This window comes from Taudactylus pleione, unplaced genomic scaffold (assembly GCF_031769625.1).
Source record: "Taudactylus pleione unplaced genomic scaffold, aTauple2 ptg000032l, whole genome shotgun sequence".
NCBI lineage: Eukaryota > Metazoa > Chordata > Amphibia > Anura > Myobatrachidae > Taudactylus > Taudactylus pleione.
Window position 1 is genome coordinate 39,719,096 of NW_028284434.1, and position 20,905 is coordinate 39,740,000.

At 44.5% G+C, this 20,905-nt stretch overlaps 1 protein-coding gene across 5 annotated transcripts in view; it reads right to left on the reverse strand.

The window, feature by feature from the left end:
- Positions 1-20,905, reverse strand: part of MAD1L1 (mitotic arrest deficient 1 like 1) — an 811,364-nt gene that overhangs the window by 338,007 nt on the left and 452,452 nt on the right. For all 5 annotated transcript variants that reach the window (XM_088452027.1, XM_088452028.1, XM_088452030.1 and 2 more), the window contains one exon: positions 12,565-12,775. In XM_088452027.1, coding sequence (XP_088308153.1) covers positions 12,565-12,775 — 211 coding nt within the window. The remainder of the gene's footprint in view (positions 1-12,564; positions 12,776-20,905) is intronic.

Consider the following 20,905-nt stretch of genomic DNA (forward strand, 5'->3'; position numbering starts at 1 on the left):
TTATAAATCCGTATCATATGTTACTTGTATAATGTCGGTTATAGGTGCATACATATTTGTAAAGATGCATTACAAGTATAAGAAAGAATGGCCATGCAGAATGGGTAAAAGCACGTAGAACAGTTTCTGAACTACTTGTAGAGTCAGCCATCTCCATCTCAAGACCCGAACAAAAGACAACACCACCTTTACCGTAACCGCATGGCTAGATCTTGTAATGAATAATATGCTTCTGAGGTGACATATCTAAATTGAGCCATGGCAGAGACTTAAGATTAAAGAAGTACATGTGGTCGGTTTTTATATCGCTATAGTCAACACAGCTTTACAGAAACATTAAGTTTACCAGGATTATTTTATGATCCTTCTCCAGTTTTTCTGTAAAATAAAAGCGTAACAATGCTATCACAATACCCCCTCGGGAATCAATTGTGCAATCCTTCAACAATTCTGCTGCAAAGCTGTGGCTACTTTGGTAGAAAGAAAACACTACTCATTTAGACCCTAAGAACTAAGCTACAAAATATTGGAGAAATTAAAAAATACAGAAACATGTACGATATATGTTCGGACGCATTTTCTTTTAATTCTACGTCTTCGTTACATAGCAGACGCAGGGAAAAGTCACTCATAGGGGTAAATGTAATAGGTTGCGAATTTGTAAAAAAAATGCGAGTTTTGTGCTAAACTCGCATTTTTTACTCATTCGCAAATTTAATAGGGTGCGACTATAGTAAAACTCGCATTATTCAGGCTTTACTATAACTTGCAAAAAACATCTCTCATCCAGATGTTTTCCTATTCTCTAGATAGAACTTGGGCAATGTAATAGAGTGTGAGTGCTTCACTCGCACATAGCAAGTTAATTCTGAGCAGGTCAGAGTAACACAGAAACATGCACATATCCATGAGATACGTGCATGTTTCTGTGTGTACATATAAAAACACTTAAATTTAAAAAAAATAAAAAAAAAATAAAAAAAGATGTGCAACCCCTCCCCATAAGCATAACCAGCACCGAGCTACATACAGCCTTGTCCTGGTTCCCAGCACAGGGCTTTGATGAGCCTGGTTGTGGAAAAACAGGGGACAAAACGAGTAGGGGTCCCCAGTAATTTCCATGACCAGCACAGACAGGGAAAACCTTTCATCGGTTTCCCCGGCCAAAGCATTACCCCTGACCGCTAGTCAGCCCAGGCCGGGAATCCCTGGGGAGGTGGGGACCCCCCCAGAAAAGTACTTTCATTTTGGAGGTGAAAAAAAAAAGTTGGGGGGGACAAACTAAAAAACTAGCGAAATAGACTCCAGGGAGGTCTCCAAGTATGCCTCAGGTGTTTTTTAAGATTGCAGGTGTTTGCAGCAGGTGGATTTTTAATGTTTTTTTTTAAACTTCACTTTAGCAACTTTAAAATATGCTAGCACCCAGTTTCATGTACCCCAAATTTGCTGGAACTACTTATTTTCTGCAAAAACCCTGCAAAATGCTATACTTCACTTGTGCAAAGACGCTAATTAGCAGCTATTGAGAGCATTTAAGCACCCCAAATACCTTCAGCAGGGCTATTCGGGGGTATCTATAGTAATCCCCAATGTCAGTGCATCTTTTTGGGGGGTGTCGGGCTTATTTCCCCAAATCTAACAGGGCTTTTCGCTGGTTTCGAATTCACCGGGTTCCGTTTTCACAGATTTGGAATTGAATATGGGGATTAGCGGGGACGAGGGCGATACTTTTCCACATGGAAAACCAGCGATGTCGCGACGAAAAGTCCGGCATGCGAAAAGTACGGGACTTTTCACGGCTTATTGATTATGCCCCTGAGAGACACTATTTGGAGCGACTGAAGCCACAGTATAAAAAGACACAACTGTATAATCGGTGACTGATCGGGACACTAAAATTCTAACGTTTTGTACGGTCTATGCAGCAGAATCAGCAGTGCACGTAAGTGCAATGCTGAATGCAGATTCCCGATTATCAGGAAACTGCGTGTGTGCAGAACGGATCCTGCGTGATCGCATGCAGCCCCTGCTATGCCTCTGCCTGAATGACAGCAGGAAGAGGCATTTATGGGGCGGCGTTTTCGGGAGTAGCACGGCCAGGATTTGCGTCCACGGATGCAGTTGCTTGGCCTCGCAACCTGACCAGATAGCGTAAGCTGAGGCTTGCTTAGCCGGCCAGCAACATCCACCATTCCGAACGATGGTTGCGATGTTGGTCGCAGTGCTGGGATCGCAAATGCAGCAGGGGGTGACAGACCGCTCCTGCTGCATTTGTATATTTGCAAGGACGGAATTGCAATGCTGCTTGTGTGCGGCTTTGCAATTCCGTCCTATGCTGAATCAGCCTCTATGTTCCTGAATTTCGACCTGTGTTATGTGTATTACAAGAGGTACCTCAGATGGTTAAATGTAATCATCTAAAATATCAGTAAGAAAATATCAGATAAAATAATACAAAACTTCTAAGGCGTAAGGGAGTATTTTTTAAAACATTCGAATGCATAAGGAATGGCTTGTTATAAATTCACAGAAATAATGGGGAACTTTCAATATATCTACAGATTAGGAGGCCGAATAAAGGAATAAAAAACAAAGATGAGAAACACTAGTAAGTGGTTTCGAGTTGAAAACTAGGACGGTTACCTATTAATTATATGTACCATAGACACTGCACATATGGAGAGACTGAGAAGGAGCTCAGCATTAAGCTGTAACAGACTATTAAATATTATGCCTGGAGCAGGAACGAAAAATCCTCCCAAAGTCCATTAGAGAAGTAATTCAGACAAGTTCTCCATGTAAACACAGAACAACAGTGACTTAGCTGATTTTTAGAAGAGTCTGCTGTCGTGAGCTGAGCCATGCAGCAAGAAGACTTTATGCAGAGGAAAACCTTAGGCCCTGTTCACACCTATCCAACATTAATATGCTTTTTCAGCTGCTAACACTTGAAATCCGTATTAAAAACAGGATATTAGGTTTGTTAAGGCTAGCTCTCCTACTGCGCTGGCAATGTCAGAACACCGCACAACCTATGTCCCATGAGTGACAGCTAGTATTACGGTAGTTTGCATCGGTAAAAGTGCAGCGCTCGTAATGCATGATAAAAACACCACCAAACTGCTCAAAAAGCATGTATTCATTTTCACGTGTTCGCTTATGTGTGGATGAGACATTATAGTACTGTGAAAAATGCTCTGGAATTACTAGCACTTTTCTGTGACTTTGAGATACAGATTAAACAGGATTTGTTCAATAACGATCATGGTTTAATTAATGCAGTGGTATAATGAGAGTGCATTCTTTCTGATTACAGTGCACTAGTCAGGAATAGAAGCAACTTTCTGCTACATAATACCATTTATTTGTGTGTAGCTTCATGTGACTATGATAAATAGAGGGATACTGGCAGTACACGCGCTCACAGAGTATGACGAAAATAGTATTTTTTTCTATCCTTTGTTGCGCTCTCAGCAGGCCTGTGTTCTAATCCCTGGCTGACGTCACAGCAGAGGAATCAGGGAGGCTGGGGACGTCTTTTCGGATGAAAAATAAAATGTAAACAGTGCGAGAAATTTCTTCTGGCTCCTGTTAAAAGGAAGACGTAATCTGTGGTTTTCCAGCAGCTGTTTAACTACAAGTATCAGCAAGCACACCAGCCAAGAACTGCCTAATGTTTGGTTCTACTGATGGGATGAAAAGTGAAAGAATTTGAATACAAATACTTTCAATTCAATTCTTATTTATTTCTTTTTGCAGGAATGCAAAGCTGGGATGTTCAGTTAGTTATTAGTTGCTGCAGCCACACAAAAGCCCTAGCCAAATTAGTGCCCTAGGCAAGATTTTGGGTTGTGCCCCCCTCCCCGTGGGCTCCTGAAAAGGGGTGTGGCCTCACAGAAGGGACCCAACACAGCACGATATCAGCACCTACCCTCTCTCACCGGAATGGGCGGCGGTTCGATTCCCGTCAGCGGCAGCCCGACAGGAGCAGAGTGCGACGCAGCGGAAGCCCGACAGCGCTGGAAATCCCGATCGTGGATAGGTAAGTATCTACTAACCTAACCCCCCTAACCCTCCTTAGGGGTGCCTAACCCTAACCACCCCTTCCCCGCTACCTAAACCTAAGTCCCCCGTGGGGGTGCCTAACCATAAGTCCCCCCCGGGGGTGCCTAACCCTAACCCTCCCTCCCCCTAGCCTAACCTTAAGTCCCCCCTGGGAGCCCTAAACCTAACCCTCCCCCACCGCGGCTGTCCGCTAGCGGCGCCCGGCATCACTACCATCGTGATGACGGGCGCCGGTCTCCCGGCGTCGGTGAAATGCCGGGATAAGACAGTCGGGAAGCCGGCTGCCGGTATATAGGCAGTCGGCTTCCCGATTGCTTCCCCCCTCACCACCCCTATCCCAGCAGAGCACCCCTCTACCAGCAGTGAGCACCACAGCACCCAGGCGCTCTCCCAGATCCAAACTTAACTTTAGCCTGCAGAGCCGTCCGTTTCAAGGTACAATAAGCTGTAGGCGGAAGACCTGCTTTTCCCATCTCTGGCTGGCAGGCGGCAGCTGTGTGTGATGATTGCTGGAGGGAAAGCCCAGAGCCGTGAGGTGTAACTCACTACTCCGAGCTCCGCAAAGGCACATGGTGCAGAAGCCCTCCCGCTACCATTTACTTAAAGTCCTGAATGAGCCTCTGCCCATGCGCAGAAGCTCATTCTAATTGTGTGACACCTCAGAACCGGCCTGGCGCTAACCACTAGCCGCCGTTCAGATGTTCCGCCCCCGCAAACTGCTGCCAGCTGTTCCGCCCGCCCACGGTTTGCTGCTGCCAGGCACAATCAGGGCTGTCAGCTGAGCTCCAATTGTGGACGCTATGCAGCGGCAGTAGCAGCTGCCAGAGTCTCTAACCAACCGTCCAGCAGGTGCCCAAGCCGTGCCTGACCCATCGGCCCTGGTTTTTAGGCATGTCCCAGTATGTTATAACAATCAATAGAGTATAAATGGGCAGACTAGAACACTGGGGTAACGGGAAAATCTTTGGTCAGCCCCATAGCCCAATGGCTGCCCCTACTCAATGAAGGCTTGAGGCATGGGCTAACCCATCAGCACAGTAGCCTTTCCATATAGCCAAATTAACTATGTGTCAGAGTGGACTTGCTTTGATCTGTAGTGGCACTCTCCATCTGGGAGAGAGGTAGCCAAGTCACCTTTTCTCCTCTTCCACTGGGCTACAGTGCCGGAGAACACCTTCTCCCCTGGCACATGCAGCATTGATTAAACGCACTTACAGTAAGTATGTCTTCCTGTCCCTTTTCTATTACTATTTTGTGCCTGCACCAGCCTCTCTGCCCTTCTCGTGCCTGCACCAGCCTCTCTGCCCTTCTCGTGCCTGCACCAGCCTCTCTGCCCTTCTCGTGCCTGCACCAGCCTCTCTGTCCTTCTCTTTCCTGCACCACCATCTCTCCTTTGCACACTTTTTTGGTGGGCCCCTACCAACACACATACTCAGTGGATTCTCCATAGACCAGACACTTTGAATGGGTGTCCTTGTTTTTTTTTATCTGATGATATGAGCAATGCTGGCCATGGGAAAAATAAGAGTAGGAAACCACATTGTTAGAGAGTAAGTAAATAGCTCTTCCCCACCTGTCAACCTGCTTCTACCATTAGTTTGTAGAGAGGAGAGGCAAAACATCTCCCTACTGGGGGAGTCATGTGATCAGGTGGGATACAGGGAAGGCCAATTTTTTTTAAAAGTATACAAGATTATATCCTCTTTTCAAAAATCTGTATAAACAACATAATGGATAACTTTATTTATTTATTTTTAGGGCACTTTTGGGATGATCAAGAGACCTGCCAACTCACACAGTGGAGGCAGCTATTTTAATTGACAAAGCAATAATCTTATGAATCTGGCTTTTAAATTTACTGGGTCCTAGACACCATCTTTGTGGATTCAATGCACACAAAGGATGCCACCGAGTGTAGGTGCTAAATCTGCTTTGGTATAAATAAGAGCTACCATGTTGGGTTTCACTGCTAAATTAAAATCATAGCAGCCATCTACAGTGGAACAATGACCCAAGTGTACGGTAATCATAAATATACAATATCACCATATATAACATAACTTTTTCAGTCGTATCAATCCGCGGAGGAGCAGGTTAAGTTTGGAATTATTATGACAGCTGAATTCCTGTATATGGAGTCAGGAATCATAACACTGGGAAAGGAAACTAGTACACAATACAAAGTTCTACCCTGATAGGCAGCTTAGTGCACAGCGCTTCTCCTTCCCCTGCTTGGCAGCTTAGGATACAGAAATCCTTCCCTCCCCTGCTGGGCAGCTAAGGATACACAAATCCTCCCTCCCCTGCTGGGCAGCTTAGTACACAGCACTCCTCCCTCCCCTGCTGGGCAGCTTAGTACACAGCACTCCTCCCTCCCCTGCTGGGCAGCTTAGTACACAGCACTCCTCCCTCCCCTGCTGGGCAGATTAGTACACAGCACTCTCCTGCCTCCCCTGCTGGGCAGCTTAGTACACAGCACTCCTGCCTCCCCTGCTGGGCAGCTTAGTACACAGCACTTCTGCCTCCCCTGCTGGGCAGCTTAGTACACAGCACTCCTGCCTGCCCTGCTGGGCAGCTTAGTACACAGCACTCCTGCCTCCCCTGCTGGGCAGCTTAGTACACAGCACTCCTCCCTCCCCTGCTGGGCAGCTTAGTACACAGCACTCCTCCCTCTCCAGGTTAGTACACAGCACTCCTCCCTCCTCTGCTGGGCAGCTTAGTACACAGCACTCCTCCCTCCCCTGCTGGGCAGCTTAGTACACAGCACTCCTCCCTCCCCAGGTTAGTACACAGCACACCTGCCTCCCCTGCTGGCCAGCTTAGTACACAGCACTCCTCCCTCCCCTGCTGGGCAGCTTAGTACACAGCACTCCTCCCTCCCCTGCTGGGCAGCTTAGTACACAGCACTCCTCCCTCCCCAGGTTAGTACACAGCACTCCTCCCACCTCTGCTGGGCAGCTTAGTACACAGCACTCCTCCCTCCCCTGCTGTGCAGCTTAGTACACAGCACTCCTCCCTCCCCAGGTTAGTACACAGCACTCCTGCCTCCCCTGCTGGGCAGCTTAGTACACAGCACTCCTCCCTCTCCTGCTGGGCAGATTAGTACACAGCACTCCTCCCTCCCCTGCTGGGCAGATTAGTACACAGCACTCCTGCCTCCCCTGTTGGGCAGCTTAGTACACAGCACTCCTCCCTCTCCTGCTGGGCAGCTTAGTACACAGCACTCCTCCCTCTCCTGCTGGGCAGCTTAGTACACAACTCTCCTCTATCAATGTATGGTAACCCTAAATCTAGTGAGCAAATTGTTAGGATGTGACAAACAGTAAGCTTTAAAAATCATTTTGCAGACACCATTGTTTTACCAGATAAGAAGAAATGCAATGAATAGCCTGTTACAGTATATCACTTTCATTTTAGAAATTGTAATATTTTATAAAATGGTCAACAGGTGCAGCTAATTTCACAAAGTAAATGTTTAACATAGATTGTGTAATGTTCTCGCATAGCGAATACAGATGCTGCTACAGCTGCTGGAAGGAAAATGATAGATTAATACAAAGCAAAAAATAATGTAACCAGAACATCCGCATAAATAATTCATTTGTTTATTTGTGCATTAAATGTTTCCAGAATATGTACATTGTCTATTGTGAAAACACTTAATTCATGGCATAGACCCTATCACCAGTCCATGATGGGTGGTCCTTCTAATTGTTGCTTTGCAAACCTGTATTGTGCTAAACTAATAACCTAATTACCATGTTTTCTTATTATTTGGTACAACTACACAGTTTTCTATCGATTGTAGCAGTAACTTATTTCATTATAAAACATTAATGAAAAGAAAGCTAGTTACTTATGGGTAAAATAAAAACATTCAGATCATGTGCAGTGTTTTTGTATTTTTCCTTGTATCTTCCCTACTGGTATGTCTGTTTACTTTCAGAAAGCTACATATATAGGGATTCCTGTCCATGGTTCCAAATGCTGGACTTGCACATCTGCTGACACTTCCCCCATCACTGCCTCCATTAGGACGGTAGTCAATGGCAGATAAGTAGAAAAGCTTTATTGTAACATGTTTTATAAGTTCTGTTAAGCTTGTATACACTGTACCTTATTGTTTATTTTGCCCTCAGCGACATATTTACAACTCCCCTACCACTTTGCACTATTGCAACACGCTTAGTTCTCACTTTAATACCTTTACATTGAGATGGCACACTCATGCTTCAAATTCACCAGCCTTCTAAATGTGGCATATGCCTATGCATGCTTTGTAGCACTGTTCATTAGGACCCTCTAGCATACTCGCCTCTTCCCCAACCTCCTTCCACTCCCAGTATACTGTCCCCTTTCCTTCCCCTAGAAACCAATTCCTATTTGCCTTGGTTGTCTGGGTCCCTGTCACTTAAGCGCTCTATGTGATCACATTCAGTTATTTTGCAGTAGCTATTGAGCTATTATCATTTACTGTAAAAGGTTTGAACTGCACCTAAAAAAATATTTACCTTGTTCCACTCTATTCACCAAGCCAGATTAATTCACATTTGTGATCTTCTCTTGGGCCACAGGAAGGGTAGAGTGGTTTTCCCAAGACTTTTTATAATATACTTGATAAACACCCAAGGAAACTCAGCAGACTATCTCGGGTCCTACGGTTTCTTCTCACATAGCACCTACTGTTTGATGCATGGAGAATGAAGGAACCTAGAATAGACCTTCTACTCTCCCGTTAATGAAGTCCACACGATAAAAAAAAAAGAACCCATCTTAATCGCTACTTGAAATTACAGCTAAATATTAAGATATGGAAAAATTTCACTGCTTATGTTGACTCACAATGCCACCCATGTTACTCTGGGATGCCAACTAGGCAGAGATCCACAGTACGTTAATCACAGCTACAGTCTACACCAAATAAGTTAGGTTGCAGCAGCTGCTTGAAGTTTCTGAAAAGCTCACAGAGAACTACATGAAATAGCCAACGGAGACTTTTTATGAAAAAGAGAACAAAGCGGACATATTGATGATGTCCACACTTAGGACAAAACTCTCAATAGCAATGTGTTTACTATTATATCTAACTCTGGTAAAATTACTCATGACATAAGATCACAGAGGAGTTCTGGCCATTCTGCAGTAAAGTTTATAATAACAAAACAAACCACAAGTTTGAGGTGTTGTAGGTGGAAATGAAAGCTGAAGAAACCTACAATAGTAATAAATAGAAACTGCAAACAAGACCCCAGGGCCAGATGGGTTTATGGATACTTATTACGAAACATTTGATGGATTAATCTGGCTCAATATAGTTTAAGCGTTCAACAGTGTCTTGAAGAGTAACAGGGTTGCTCTTTTACTCAAAGCTAGAAATTTGGCAATCCATAACGATGGCAAACATCTAATTGCTCTCACGACTGGCCCATTTGCTGCTGAACTCTGATGTCAAGATCTATGCTAAAGATCCTGCAGAACGCTTGCATTTGGTATTACAACAGCTGAGCCATTGTAATCAGATGGCCTTCACGCCCGGGAGGTAATTCCATGGATAATACTAGAAGGCTCATAAGTCTCGTCCATTATAACTCCTCAAAGAAAATCTCAGTCTTGCTGCTTTCTCTCGAGAAAGCATTTGATCAAAATAGCTGGTCCTTAATGGTGTATACCCTTAAGCAGTTTGGGTACAGTATGGACTTCCTTCAAGGCACTGCACCTATCTCATTCAGTAAGGATTGCAAGGAAGTCTGAACCTTTTGCAGTCACTGAAGTCTCTAGATAGGGGTCTCTTACTCTACCTGATATCTGTTACTCTACCTGATATCTGCACTGCTCATCAAAATTGAGATCATATTTGTAGGGAAGGAGGAATATAATGTGTGCTTATTCACTGGTGATGTAAACCTTTCTCTGACTTCCCCCCTCCCACATATCCCATCCAAACATTGTCCATATTCTCTTACTCGCTTCTCAGTGCCCATAATAGACTTCCCAGCTGTATTAATACCTCCTCTACTTCGGTCACATGACATCACTGAATTTACAAGGCAAATATGGGATAACTGTAATGTACATTTGACTTCTCTCTAGGTCATCGTGTGGTACGTTTCCTACAATTGGCATTCAAATGATATTGATATAATGGAATCTGACCAATGATTCCTTATTGTTTCCTTAAAATAAATATAAAAAAACTTTTTGGAGAGCCAACCGCTTTGCTTATCTACAGGTGAAAGACTGTCAAGTCCCTGCCTAAGCCAAACACAGGCCTTTAACCCCGCTCAAATCCTTATTGGAGCACAATCCTATTTTAAAAGTCATTAGCTCAGTTCCTTACATTCTTCTGGAGATTGCTAATAGGATGTTGTTCCAAGTCATAACACCAGAAGGGATGCCTTGGGCGACCTGCCAGATGAGGATAAGAGCTTCACTTTGATGGAAAGAGTCCATAAGTCTTTAGGCCCCTCAGCAGTGGATGAAAATGCTTATAAATTATGTCATATGTACCTGCTCCCCACGGGGTAAAGGAGGCCTCTAGGTGATGTTGGAGAGACTGGTGAGACAAGATCCTTTGACCACATGTAAGATTGGGTGGTAGTGGGACAGAGTGGTTATCCTCCTCAGTCATGTCACTGAGTGATGTCACTAAAGCGGCTAGATACAAATCACTGGAAATGGTTGTATTACAATATCTGTCTTTGAAATAGTTAATTTACTTTAACATTAACAAGTGCTACACATGAGTGTTTCTACTCTTTACTCTGCTGTTTTATAAATGTCAGGTGTCCTGGTCTCATCCCCAACTTCCCCCTCCCTTGAATGCTACGCTCTCCTTTCCCATTTCTTCCTACAACCCCAGTTAGCACAGCTTTACTTGTGAACTTTTTTGTTAGTGCTAATCAAATGCATTAGTCCTTAATACCATTTTGCATAACCTCTCTGCTCATCTTGTGGCCTCTTTTTACTTGTTAGCAAAACAACTAACATTCTATACACTGGCCCATGTTATACGTGAAAACGTAAAGATTTTATGAAAAAAAAAAAAAAAACTGTTGCAAAATATAGATATAATTTATCTATTACATTCTATAAATTATATCTACAATCGGATTGGTTGATATGGGCAACACCACCACTTGTCCTCTTCAGAAGGTTTGATGAATCTCCCCCAATATCACACTGCGAATCTCAGCCCTACCATCAGAATGTCAATCAGGGGCGTATCTTTAATGGGTGCAGGGTGTGCGGGGAACGCGGGCCCCTGGGTCCAGAGGGGCCCCGGACCGCACACCCTGCACCCATAATCTTACTTACCTATCCAGAGTCCCACGTCGGCGCAGGTGTCCAGCTCTGTAAAACGACTGGAAAATGGCTGCGACGCCCATTTTCCCGTAGTTTGCGCATGCGCAGTACAGGGAAAATGGCCGCCATGGTTATTTTCCTTGTAACCTGTGCATACACTATAGACTCTGGGCGCACTCTAGTGCCCAGAGTCTATAACTCCGGCGCTGGCCGCGCACAGCTCAGTGCACTGCCGGCCGCCAGGCGGAGAGGAGGGGGCCCGTGTCGGAGACTGCACACGGGCCCCCTTCTCTCTAGAAACGCCCCTGATGTCAGTGATATAGAGATGGCACTTTTTGGTACAAATTTCTATTAGAGTACAAAAAATAACCTGAAATTGAGCATTGTTTAAGAGCACACCCCTCATATGCATGCCAGTCTACACAGGCGTATACTACACTACAGTATATACAGCAGTCTCTCTGCAGATCCGGGGTGTATGCTGAGATGTAATAGGACGTCACAATAGTAGGTTATCACTCTTATTTATTACCAGTTACTTACTGTATATAGCGCACACACATTCTGCAGCACTTTACAGATAATATTGATCTATTCACACCAGTCCCTTCCCCAGTGGAGTTTACAATCTACATTCCCTACCACATGTACACACACACACTAGGGTTGATTTTTGTTGGAACTCAATTAACCTACCAGTATATTTTTGGAGTGTGAGAGGAAACCGGAGTACCCGGAGGAAACCCACACAGTCAGGGCCGTAGTGGTAATGGAACCCATGACCTCAGTGCTGTGCAGCAGTAATGCTAACCATTACACCGTCTGTGCTGTCACATCGCTCTTGTGTAGTCACACTTTCCTGCTGTGTAACAGAGTGTATAATGCGCTTTACTAGTTTTCAACGGTTCAGTGATTAATTGTTACATAAATTTGTTTCTATACAGCACAATACAAGACTTACAAACCTCATAAATAAACATTTTTTCTTAAAATCAACAATTATGTATATTATATACCAACATACAGACACATTAATGTAAATGTTGATTGGAAAACGCTTGTTTCTCAACAGGAGGTATACAATTACACTAAATAATTAGAAATACAGTACAGTGTGTTTTACGCAACATTTTTTATTTATCCGGTTAAAAGGAAAAATACTCTATATAACCGTACTACAAATAATAAACCTCCTACCTGTAACTTCTTGTGTGGAAGTCTGGAAGCTCCCCGCTGCCTCGAGTTTGTCAGGAACGGGGGTTCCTCCCTCCAATACCCTGACAAGTTCTCGCAGCTTAATGCACTCCTCCTGCAGACTCTGCGCCTCATCCTTGCGCTGCCGTTGCGCTCTACTGGTCGGATTCATGCCGAAATGGATCACCTTAACTTTGCTTGGATCATAAGAACCCTAAAAAAAAAAAAAAAACATTTCAGATTACTTCCTGCAAATACAAATGAACATTGCAGTTGCATTACTACAAGTACAGACATCTACATAAAGCATTACAAATAAGCCAAATGAAGATATGGTCAGATGGACCAACATGTAAAAATTATGGTGAAACTACAAGCCCCAGCATGCTCTGCCAGTCTGGACAGCAACATGTTGTTCAGGCCTGATGTTAACATTTACAGCTGTATAGGATTATCAGCAGCGACACCTACTGACTGAAAAAAGTAATACACCACCTAGAAGACAAACGTAAGTTATCTGCTTATAACTATGCGATGGCATGAGCTGAAATAATATGGCTTTCCCTCCCACGGCAGGGATAGAAGGGCTTTAGAATGATCCGTACAGATTTATCATCTGAACAGTGTTCATAGAATCCAGACCCTTAGCCTCAAGTGACAGTAAAACATAATAAAATGGCAATTCCTAGAGCAATCACTACATATATACCAGTGGCACATACCTATATATAAAAGGTGCCACAAACGTAGACTGGGTGTATGAGTTTCATTGGAAAAATCCTGCCAAGTGCAGAGTTATCTAAATAATAACAACAATAGATCACTGGAAAACAACAGTAGACCGACCAGAGCAAATATAACTAGTAAACTGAACGAATAGTGGCCCAACTCAGGGCTATGGGGGAGATTTATCAAACCCTGGAAAGATATAAACTACCAACCAATCAGCTCCTACTGGTCATTTATCAAACACAGCCTGTATAATGATAGAAGCCGATTGGTTAGTACTTTATCTCTCTCCACTTATGCTCTCTCCAGGGTTTGATAAATCTCCCCCTATATTGACTATATCAGTCTCGATGTCGTATGCCTATAGATAGTGACTTTGGGGCCATACAAAATCATGTTGTTTCCTTTTTTTATTGGATCTCCAACCACCCATGTATTGAGCCAACAGGCAATTAAATCATCACTGGTCCCATTAACACAGGATTGAGTCACACGCAAAGAGGCTGTGCTTGCAGAAACCCTGACTTACTACATTATTCCAGATTCCGTAGGTCTAATGCGGTGGTTTGTGCATGTGCTAGCAGAATGCCTGACTTACTACCTTATGGTAATGCCAGATTCCGAAGGGCTAATTTATTTATTTATTACCAGTTATTTATATAGCGCACACATATTCTGCAGCGCTTTACAAAGAGTATTTGCCTCTTCACATCAGTCCCTGCCCCAGTGGAGCTTACAATCTATGTTCCCTATCACATGCGCACACACATACACACTAGGGGTAATTTGTGTTCGGAGCCAATTAACTTACCAGTATATTTTTGGAGTGTGGGAGGAAACCGGAGAACCTGGAGGAAACCCATGCAAGCACAGGGAGAAAATACAAACTCCACACAGTTAGGGCCGTGGTGGTAATTGAACCCACGACCTCAGTGCTGTGAGGCAGTAATGCTAACCATTACATTGTCTGTGCTGCCCAAGAAGTTCCTCAGTTTATCACATTTTAAAAAAATTCTCAGTACCAACCATGGCTATTCTACTCTATTGTCATAATGCGGGGGGTTTTGCATGTGCTAGCGGAAAGCCTGACTTACTACTTTATGGTAATGCCAGATTCCATAGGGCTAATACGGAGGTTTATGCATGTGCTAGCGGAAAGCCTGACTTACTAACTTATGGTAATGCCAGATCCGTAGGGCTAATGCGGTGGTTTGTGCATGTGCTAGCAGAATGCCCGACTTACTACTTTATGGTGATGCCAGATTCCGTAGGGCTAATGCAGGGGTTTTGCATGTGCTAGCGGAAAGCCTGACTTACTACTTTATGGTAATGCCAGATTCCGTAGGGCTAATGCGGGGGTTTTGCATGTGCTAGCGGAAAGCCTGACTTACTACCTTATGGTAATGCCAGATTCCGTAGGGCTAATACGGAGGTTTGTGCATGTGCTAACAGAAAGCCTGACTTACTACCTTATGGTAATGCCAGATCCGCAGGGCTAATGCGGGGGTTTGTGCATGTGCTAGCAGAATGCCTGACTTACTACCTTATGGTAATGCCAGATCCGTAGGGCTAATGAGGGGGTTTGTGCATGTGCTAGCGGAATGCCTGACTTACTACCTTATGGTAATGCCAGATTCCGTAGGGCTAATGCATGGGTTTATGCATGTGCTAGCGGAATGCCTGACTTACTACTTTATGGTAATGCCAGATTCCGTAGGGCTAATGCAGGAGTTTATGCATGTGCTAGCGGAAAGCCTGACTTACTACCTTATGGTAATGCCAGATTCCGTAGGGCTAATGCAGGGGTTTGTGCATGTGCTAGCAGAAAGCCTGACTTACTACTTTATGGTAATGCCAGATCCGTAGGGCTAATGCAGGGGTTTGTGCATGTGCTAGCAGAAAGCCCGACTTACTACCTTATGGTAATGCCAGATTCCGTAGGGCTAATGCAGGGGTTTGTGCATGTGCTAGCGGAAAGCCTGACTTACTACCTTATGGTAATGCCAGATCCGTAGGGCTAATGCAGGGGTTTGTGCATGTGTTAGCGGAAAGCCTGACTTACTACCTTATGGTAATGCCAGATTCCGTAGGGCTAATGCAGGGGTTTGTGTATGTGCTAGCGGAAAGCCTGTGCTACTTATAGATTTTGCACCGGCAACCGCAATCGTCTTCAGTAGTATCAGCACATGCCCCAGGCCCATGCTAGGTGCAGGAGATGCGTCAGATACAGGCTTCTCTTCTCCCTATGCACGACTCAGAACCGCATAGCACATTAGATACACGCACACCACACTTCCTCAAGTCAGGGCAGCTAAGTGCAATCCACATGCTCCCCAAAATGCCCTATTTCACAGAAAGACACAAGTACTGTCTGAATCAGAATAAGACAGACATACGAGTATATGTATAAATAACTGTATGCAAAACTCTCCATTTGCATCTGAGGAAAGCAATCTGTCTGACGCAACATCAGGCCCTAAGTGCACTTCCCATAATGTCTTTTGCATTATACATGTTCTAAAGATAAACAGAGACCATGAACGAGAGGCGCAAAGTCTGTCCCCACAGGTACGTTTTGGCATTGTCACATACAGCATGCAGACACATCCCATGCGCTCCTCCAGGCAGCGGGAGCAGAAGATATACACCAGTGATTCTCAGATCCAGTCCTTGAGAAACACTAAAGCTGGGTACACACTACACTGCACGATATATCGTCCACGGCGTATCGGAAGAACCATTGTACTTTGTGCACCCTGAAAACTACCCAATTTATCGTACGATGACTTGGTTGGATGCATCTTCCCATCGGATGTGCTGCACATATATGGGACAATGCGGTATACAGTAGTTTACATGTAACGATATATAGCAGAGTCCTGCAGCGGATCATGCAGTGTGTACGACAATACAATATATCATTGGGTCGTCCAGGTGTATACCGGGCTTAACAGTGCATGTGACATATCTCCTTGCTGGAGAACAGGTGTATTCGTTACTGACTGACTATTATTTCACTTGTGATTATGTGAGAAGACCTGGTGGGCAGAGTCATCAGCGGGTCTGGTGACACCAGGTGCACACTCTGACTATCCTGCACATCAGAGGCGTGCTTGTGCCCCGAAAAGGGAGCATGGCCTAAAATAAAGGGACGTGGCCTCACTGGGGATCCCCATAACATCACTCAGGGGGCAGCCCAGCATCGCCGGAGATGTTGGGCTGCCCCCGGAGACTGGGCTGTCAAACTGTTGGCTCCTCCTCTGTGACAGGAGCCGGTTGCTGCAGGAGAATGTCACACTGCAGCACCCACTTCCTGTCACTGCAGAGAAGCCGGCATTTGGTGTCACCACCTCTGAGGTGGACACCCGGATGCGACCCGCACCCCCCACATGATGCCACTGTCAGTGTGTCCTGAGGACCAGAGTTGGGAGTCACTGTAATACACAGTGCATGTGGCACTACCTAAAATGTGTTTACTGGTCCACTGGGATGTATTTATTATCCAGGCTGTCAGGATGCCGGCACTCAGAATCCCGACACCAGCCAGAATCCCGGCACCGGAAACCCCGACACCAGCCAGAATCCCGGCGCCGGAATCCCGACACCAGCCAGAATCCCGGCGCCGGAATCCCGACGGTAAATAGTGGGCTAAGGGTAAGGCACTAGTGGGGGCAAGGTTCGGTTTAGGCACAAGGGAGGAGGTTAGGTTTAGGGCGTGGGGAGGGAGGGTTAGGTTTAGTGTTAGGATACTTAACGACAGATGTCGGCAGCCTAACCCTAACGGGATGCCGGTGTTGGGATTCTGACCACCGGAACTCGGTCCACTTTAGAAACATCCTCATACAAAAGCTACAGTTCAAAGACTGGTCGCCAGACTTGCTTTGTTGCTGCCTTTGTAGGGGACTGGAGAATCTTTCTTAACCAAATTCTAAAACTACGGTAAGTGACTGAGAGGGTTAAAGTTGCTAGTTTAGGGTGTGCTTATTAAGTATTATTGGAAACACAAACCTCTTTGTACACAGAATGATCACTTTTATTTGGATAAAACTCACACAAGTCAGGGTCCCAAAGTCATCAGGACACTTCTCTAATGAAATAACGCACAGTATCGCTAAGAAAAAAATCTTGGTCAGACGTTAACTCCTGAATGGTGCCAGACTTTGAAAACAAAGTACATAGACAAGAGCTTAGACTAAATATATGATACGGTGTAACTGATGAGCCTGTATCCGAAATGTGAATCATCTCACACCCAGAGGGCAATAAATGCTGAAAGAAACTAATAAAAGTATAATAATCTTGCAATGAATAGCTGAGGATATAAAACTAGATCTCAGTACGCCTTCAAACACAACACCCTGGGAACACACAACTCATCAATCTTTCAAGTTCTTCTAAGCATGAAAGCCATCCAAACCTTTAGGATGTTTCAGGTCTTTGCACTAGTACGAGTTAATGATTCCAGGTGCTGATCAGACAGCAAGCTGACAGAAGTAGGAGAAAAGTGCTGAAGACCCCTGTTATTTTCAGCGCATAGCTTATGGTGGAATAAAATGGGAAGGGGCTGAGATCAGTACACCGGGTCTTTGGGAGCCCTGAAAACTCCCCATTTTACTCAAGTCCTCAAACTATACATGAACAAGGAATGTCAGATCGCTACAGCCAGAAGAGGGGAACAGGGCTCAGTCACCAGCTCTCAATGAAAAACGTGTTTACCTGCTTATTTTAGTATATCTTTATACCTATACAAGGGTTGGTAAATATCAAAGTCAGAAGTTTAGAGAGGTTACAAAAATATATTGCATACATAATATTATGCCACATATAGGGCCCAATTCCAACGCGGACTGTATTGCAGAGCCGACAGAGCGACTGTGCAATACCGTACAACTAAAATGCAAATGCAGCAGCGGGTGTCTGTAGGAAATAGACATCTTGCTGCAGCTGCGATCTGAGTGCAGCGTCCATAGACGCTGCTTCATTGCACCACTGCTGCCCTCAGTCAGGCTGCATAAGCTGAAGATTACTCAGCCTGGCCATCGGAACCCCTCTGCTAGGTCCAGTAAGTCTGCATCCGACTAGGCAGACCCTGGGCTTGGAACCCATACAAAACGGGGGCGACATGCCCCTGTCGCTGCCCCCAAACGCTGCGGCAGCTAAGGTGGGACTGCGAACTATCACGTAGCACAGGTCCTGCCATGCGCAGACCCCCAAACATTAGATATGTACATAAACCATCTGGTTTACATACATACCAGAGTCAGGCCCATAAGCTGATGACTTCTAACCAACAATACCATCAATTGACATTCTCCTACTTAACCCCCATATAATAATGACACAAAAATTGGCAGTTAAAAGGTAATTTAATATTATTCAGGCAGAGAAAGCATTGCTCAATCAAATGGAAGAACAGGAAAATGACAGCAGAAGGGGGGCAAATGTATGCCCCCCACATAGACTGGGTTGTGAGAATAGCCACCTCCTGGGCCAGAGTGTTCCTCACGGATGAACCTGGCTCCCCTCGCCATACTACAACAACGAAGGTGCCTTACAACCGGAAATTATACAACTGCCACTGTAAAGCAATGTTTCCCACAAACGCACACAGTAGCAATCCATAAACACAGACACGGCAAAAACAAAATGGAAAAATGATGGGATTGTGATGGCTGCAGCATTGCTTGCACAAACCAGCTCTGCCACTGATGGTGACAAGTCATCCCAAGGTCTGTTGCTTTAGCGTCAGCGCCGCAACCATTGAACCATGATCCAGTCTGTGCTTCTGGTAACTAGGGATGCCCTTTGACGTTAACATTGATGGTTAACCAACGAAGGTAAATGGTGTAACCATCATTGGCAGATATCCATCATTGATGATGTAGATATCCCAGATGTTTATTTATTTTTTTCTATTTGGTATAGGGACACAGCCCAACTCCGTCCCCTGCATACAAAGCGGGTGATTACAGGCTGGGAGAGATTTACACGGTCCGCACAGCCCTGCCTCCACCTCTGATTAGCCCACTGCCTATCTAGTAATAGAGCAAGGCTTACCATTGGTGGGTGAAACCATCAATGGTTTCATACCATCGATGTTAACCACCAATGGTTAACACACCGATGGTCATTCCTACTAGTAAACCTGCTCCTTCCACTACATAAAACTCTCAGTCTCTAACTTCCTGCTTCTACCCGACTCCTCCCATCATGACCTCCTCGGTCACAGGCAGTCCTGTTCTTATTTACACATCATCACACAAGAGCAGCTCACCTGTCTCATACGGATACTCTGTGTTCACTATACTGTGAACAATCAAATGACCTGATTAGTAAACAAATAGCGTATACATAAATGAGCAGTATATGAGCAGAAAACACAATAAAGTTACCAAAACCGAATCAAACGGACCTTAAATTTGCCCCTCTAGTTTCCCCACTACGCCCCTGGAATTCGATTTCTCATTACATTGTCTGGCAAGGGTCATAGTGACTGTAAGGGATAATCCGTTCGCCATCATGACAGAATCACACAATAGCTGAAATAGTTTAAGTTCTTTCTGATTTTTAGAACTTTCTGAATAATAGGTTTGGGGATAAGAGATCCCATACCTGTAATAGATTACAGAACATCATTTTAGGTGTGAAGTATTCCATTTTGCAGTATCTTCCATGCACCGGTGAAAAAGCTTAACAGCACCACAAGTGTATAATGTGTTATTATTTGCTGTTAAGCTTTCCTGACTACACTGCCCAATAAAGTTTATCATTTTTACAACTGCAGAGCGACCAAACACACAGTTGACACAGAGCATTTCCATCTTACACTTGTTGGGAACAGACATTAAGATTTATAGGGAACAACTATCCAGGAGACTGGACTTCAGGCTGGCAAATTAGACTGTAAACAGCAGTTACAAGCTCGGCTAGGCTGGATACTTCAGAAAATGACAGGACCTCAGCATTCACTTCTAATTTGAGCAAAATGGGGCTCGGTGCAATGTGGAGCAGGTGATTAGAGGCTGGGGGAGATTTATATGGTCCGTCACAAATCAAACCAGCTACTACTACTAATAACAAAGAAAGGAAAGGTCATGCTCTAGGACTATCACATGGCATGCACAGCGCAAACACACAAACATTGCCTAACTGGGTCCTTAAACTGCAGAGGTGACAACTGAATTCACAAATGACAAACTCCCCCACAGGGCACCACACGTAAACACTGCAATACACATAATAAGGGTCCATCATAAACGATTCGTCATACAATCAAAATGGAGTAGTTACTGGCAACATAACCCAGCTTTTAGAATTAGTTAAATAATGCCTTGTGAGCATGCTGGAACTTGTGCCTCAACAATAGTTAAAGCACATGTTGTCTAGCTTTAAAACTTCTGTGATTAATCAGTAAATCAAATCAACAACTTAATATGAGTAATTGTTGAAAAGATTACAGGATATGCAAGGGAGGAAATGGTTACACATCCACTGGTGTCCCACACAGTCAGGGTCAGATTATGGTCTGTTGGGGCCCCTGGGCAACAAACGTGTAGGGGCCCCTATCAATGAAATGTATATATATCTCCACATGCAAAATTAATTATTTATATAT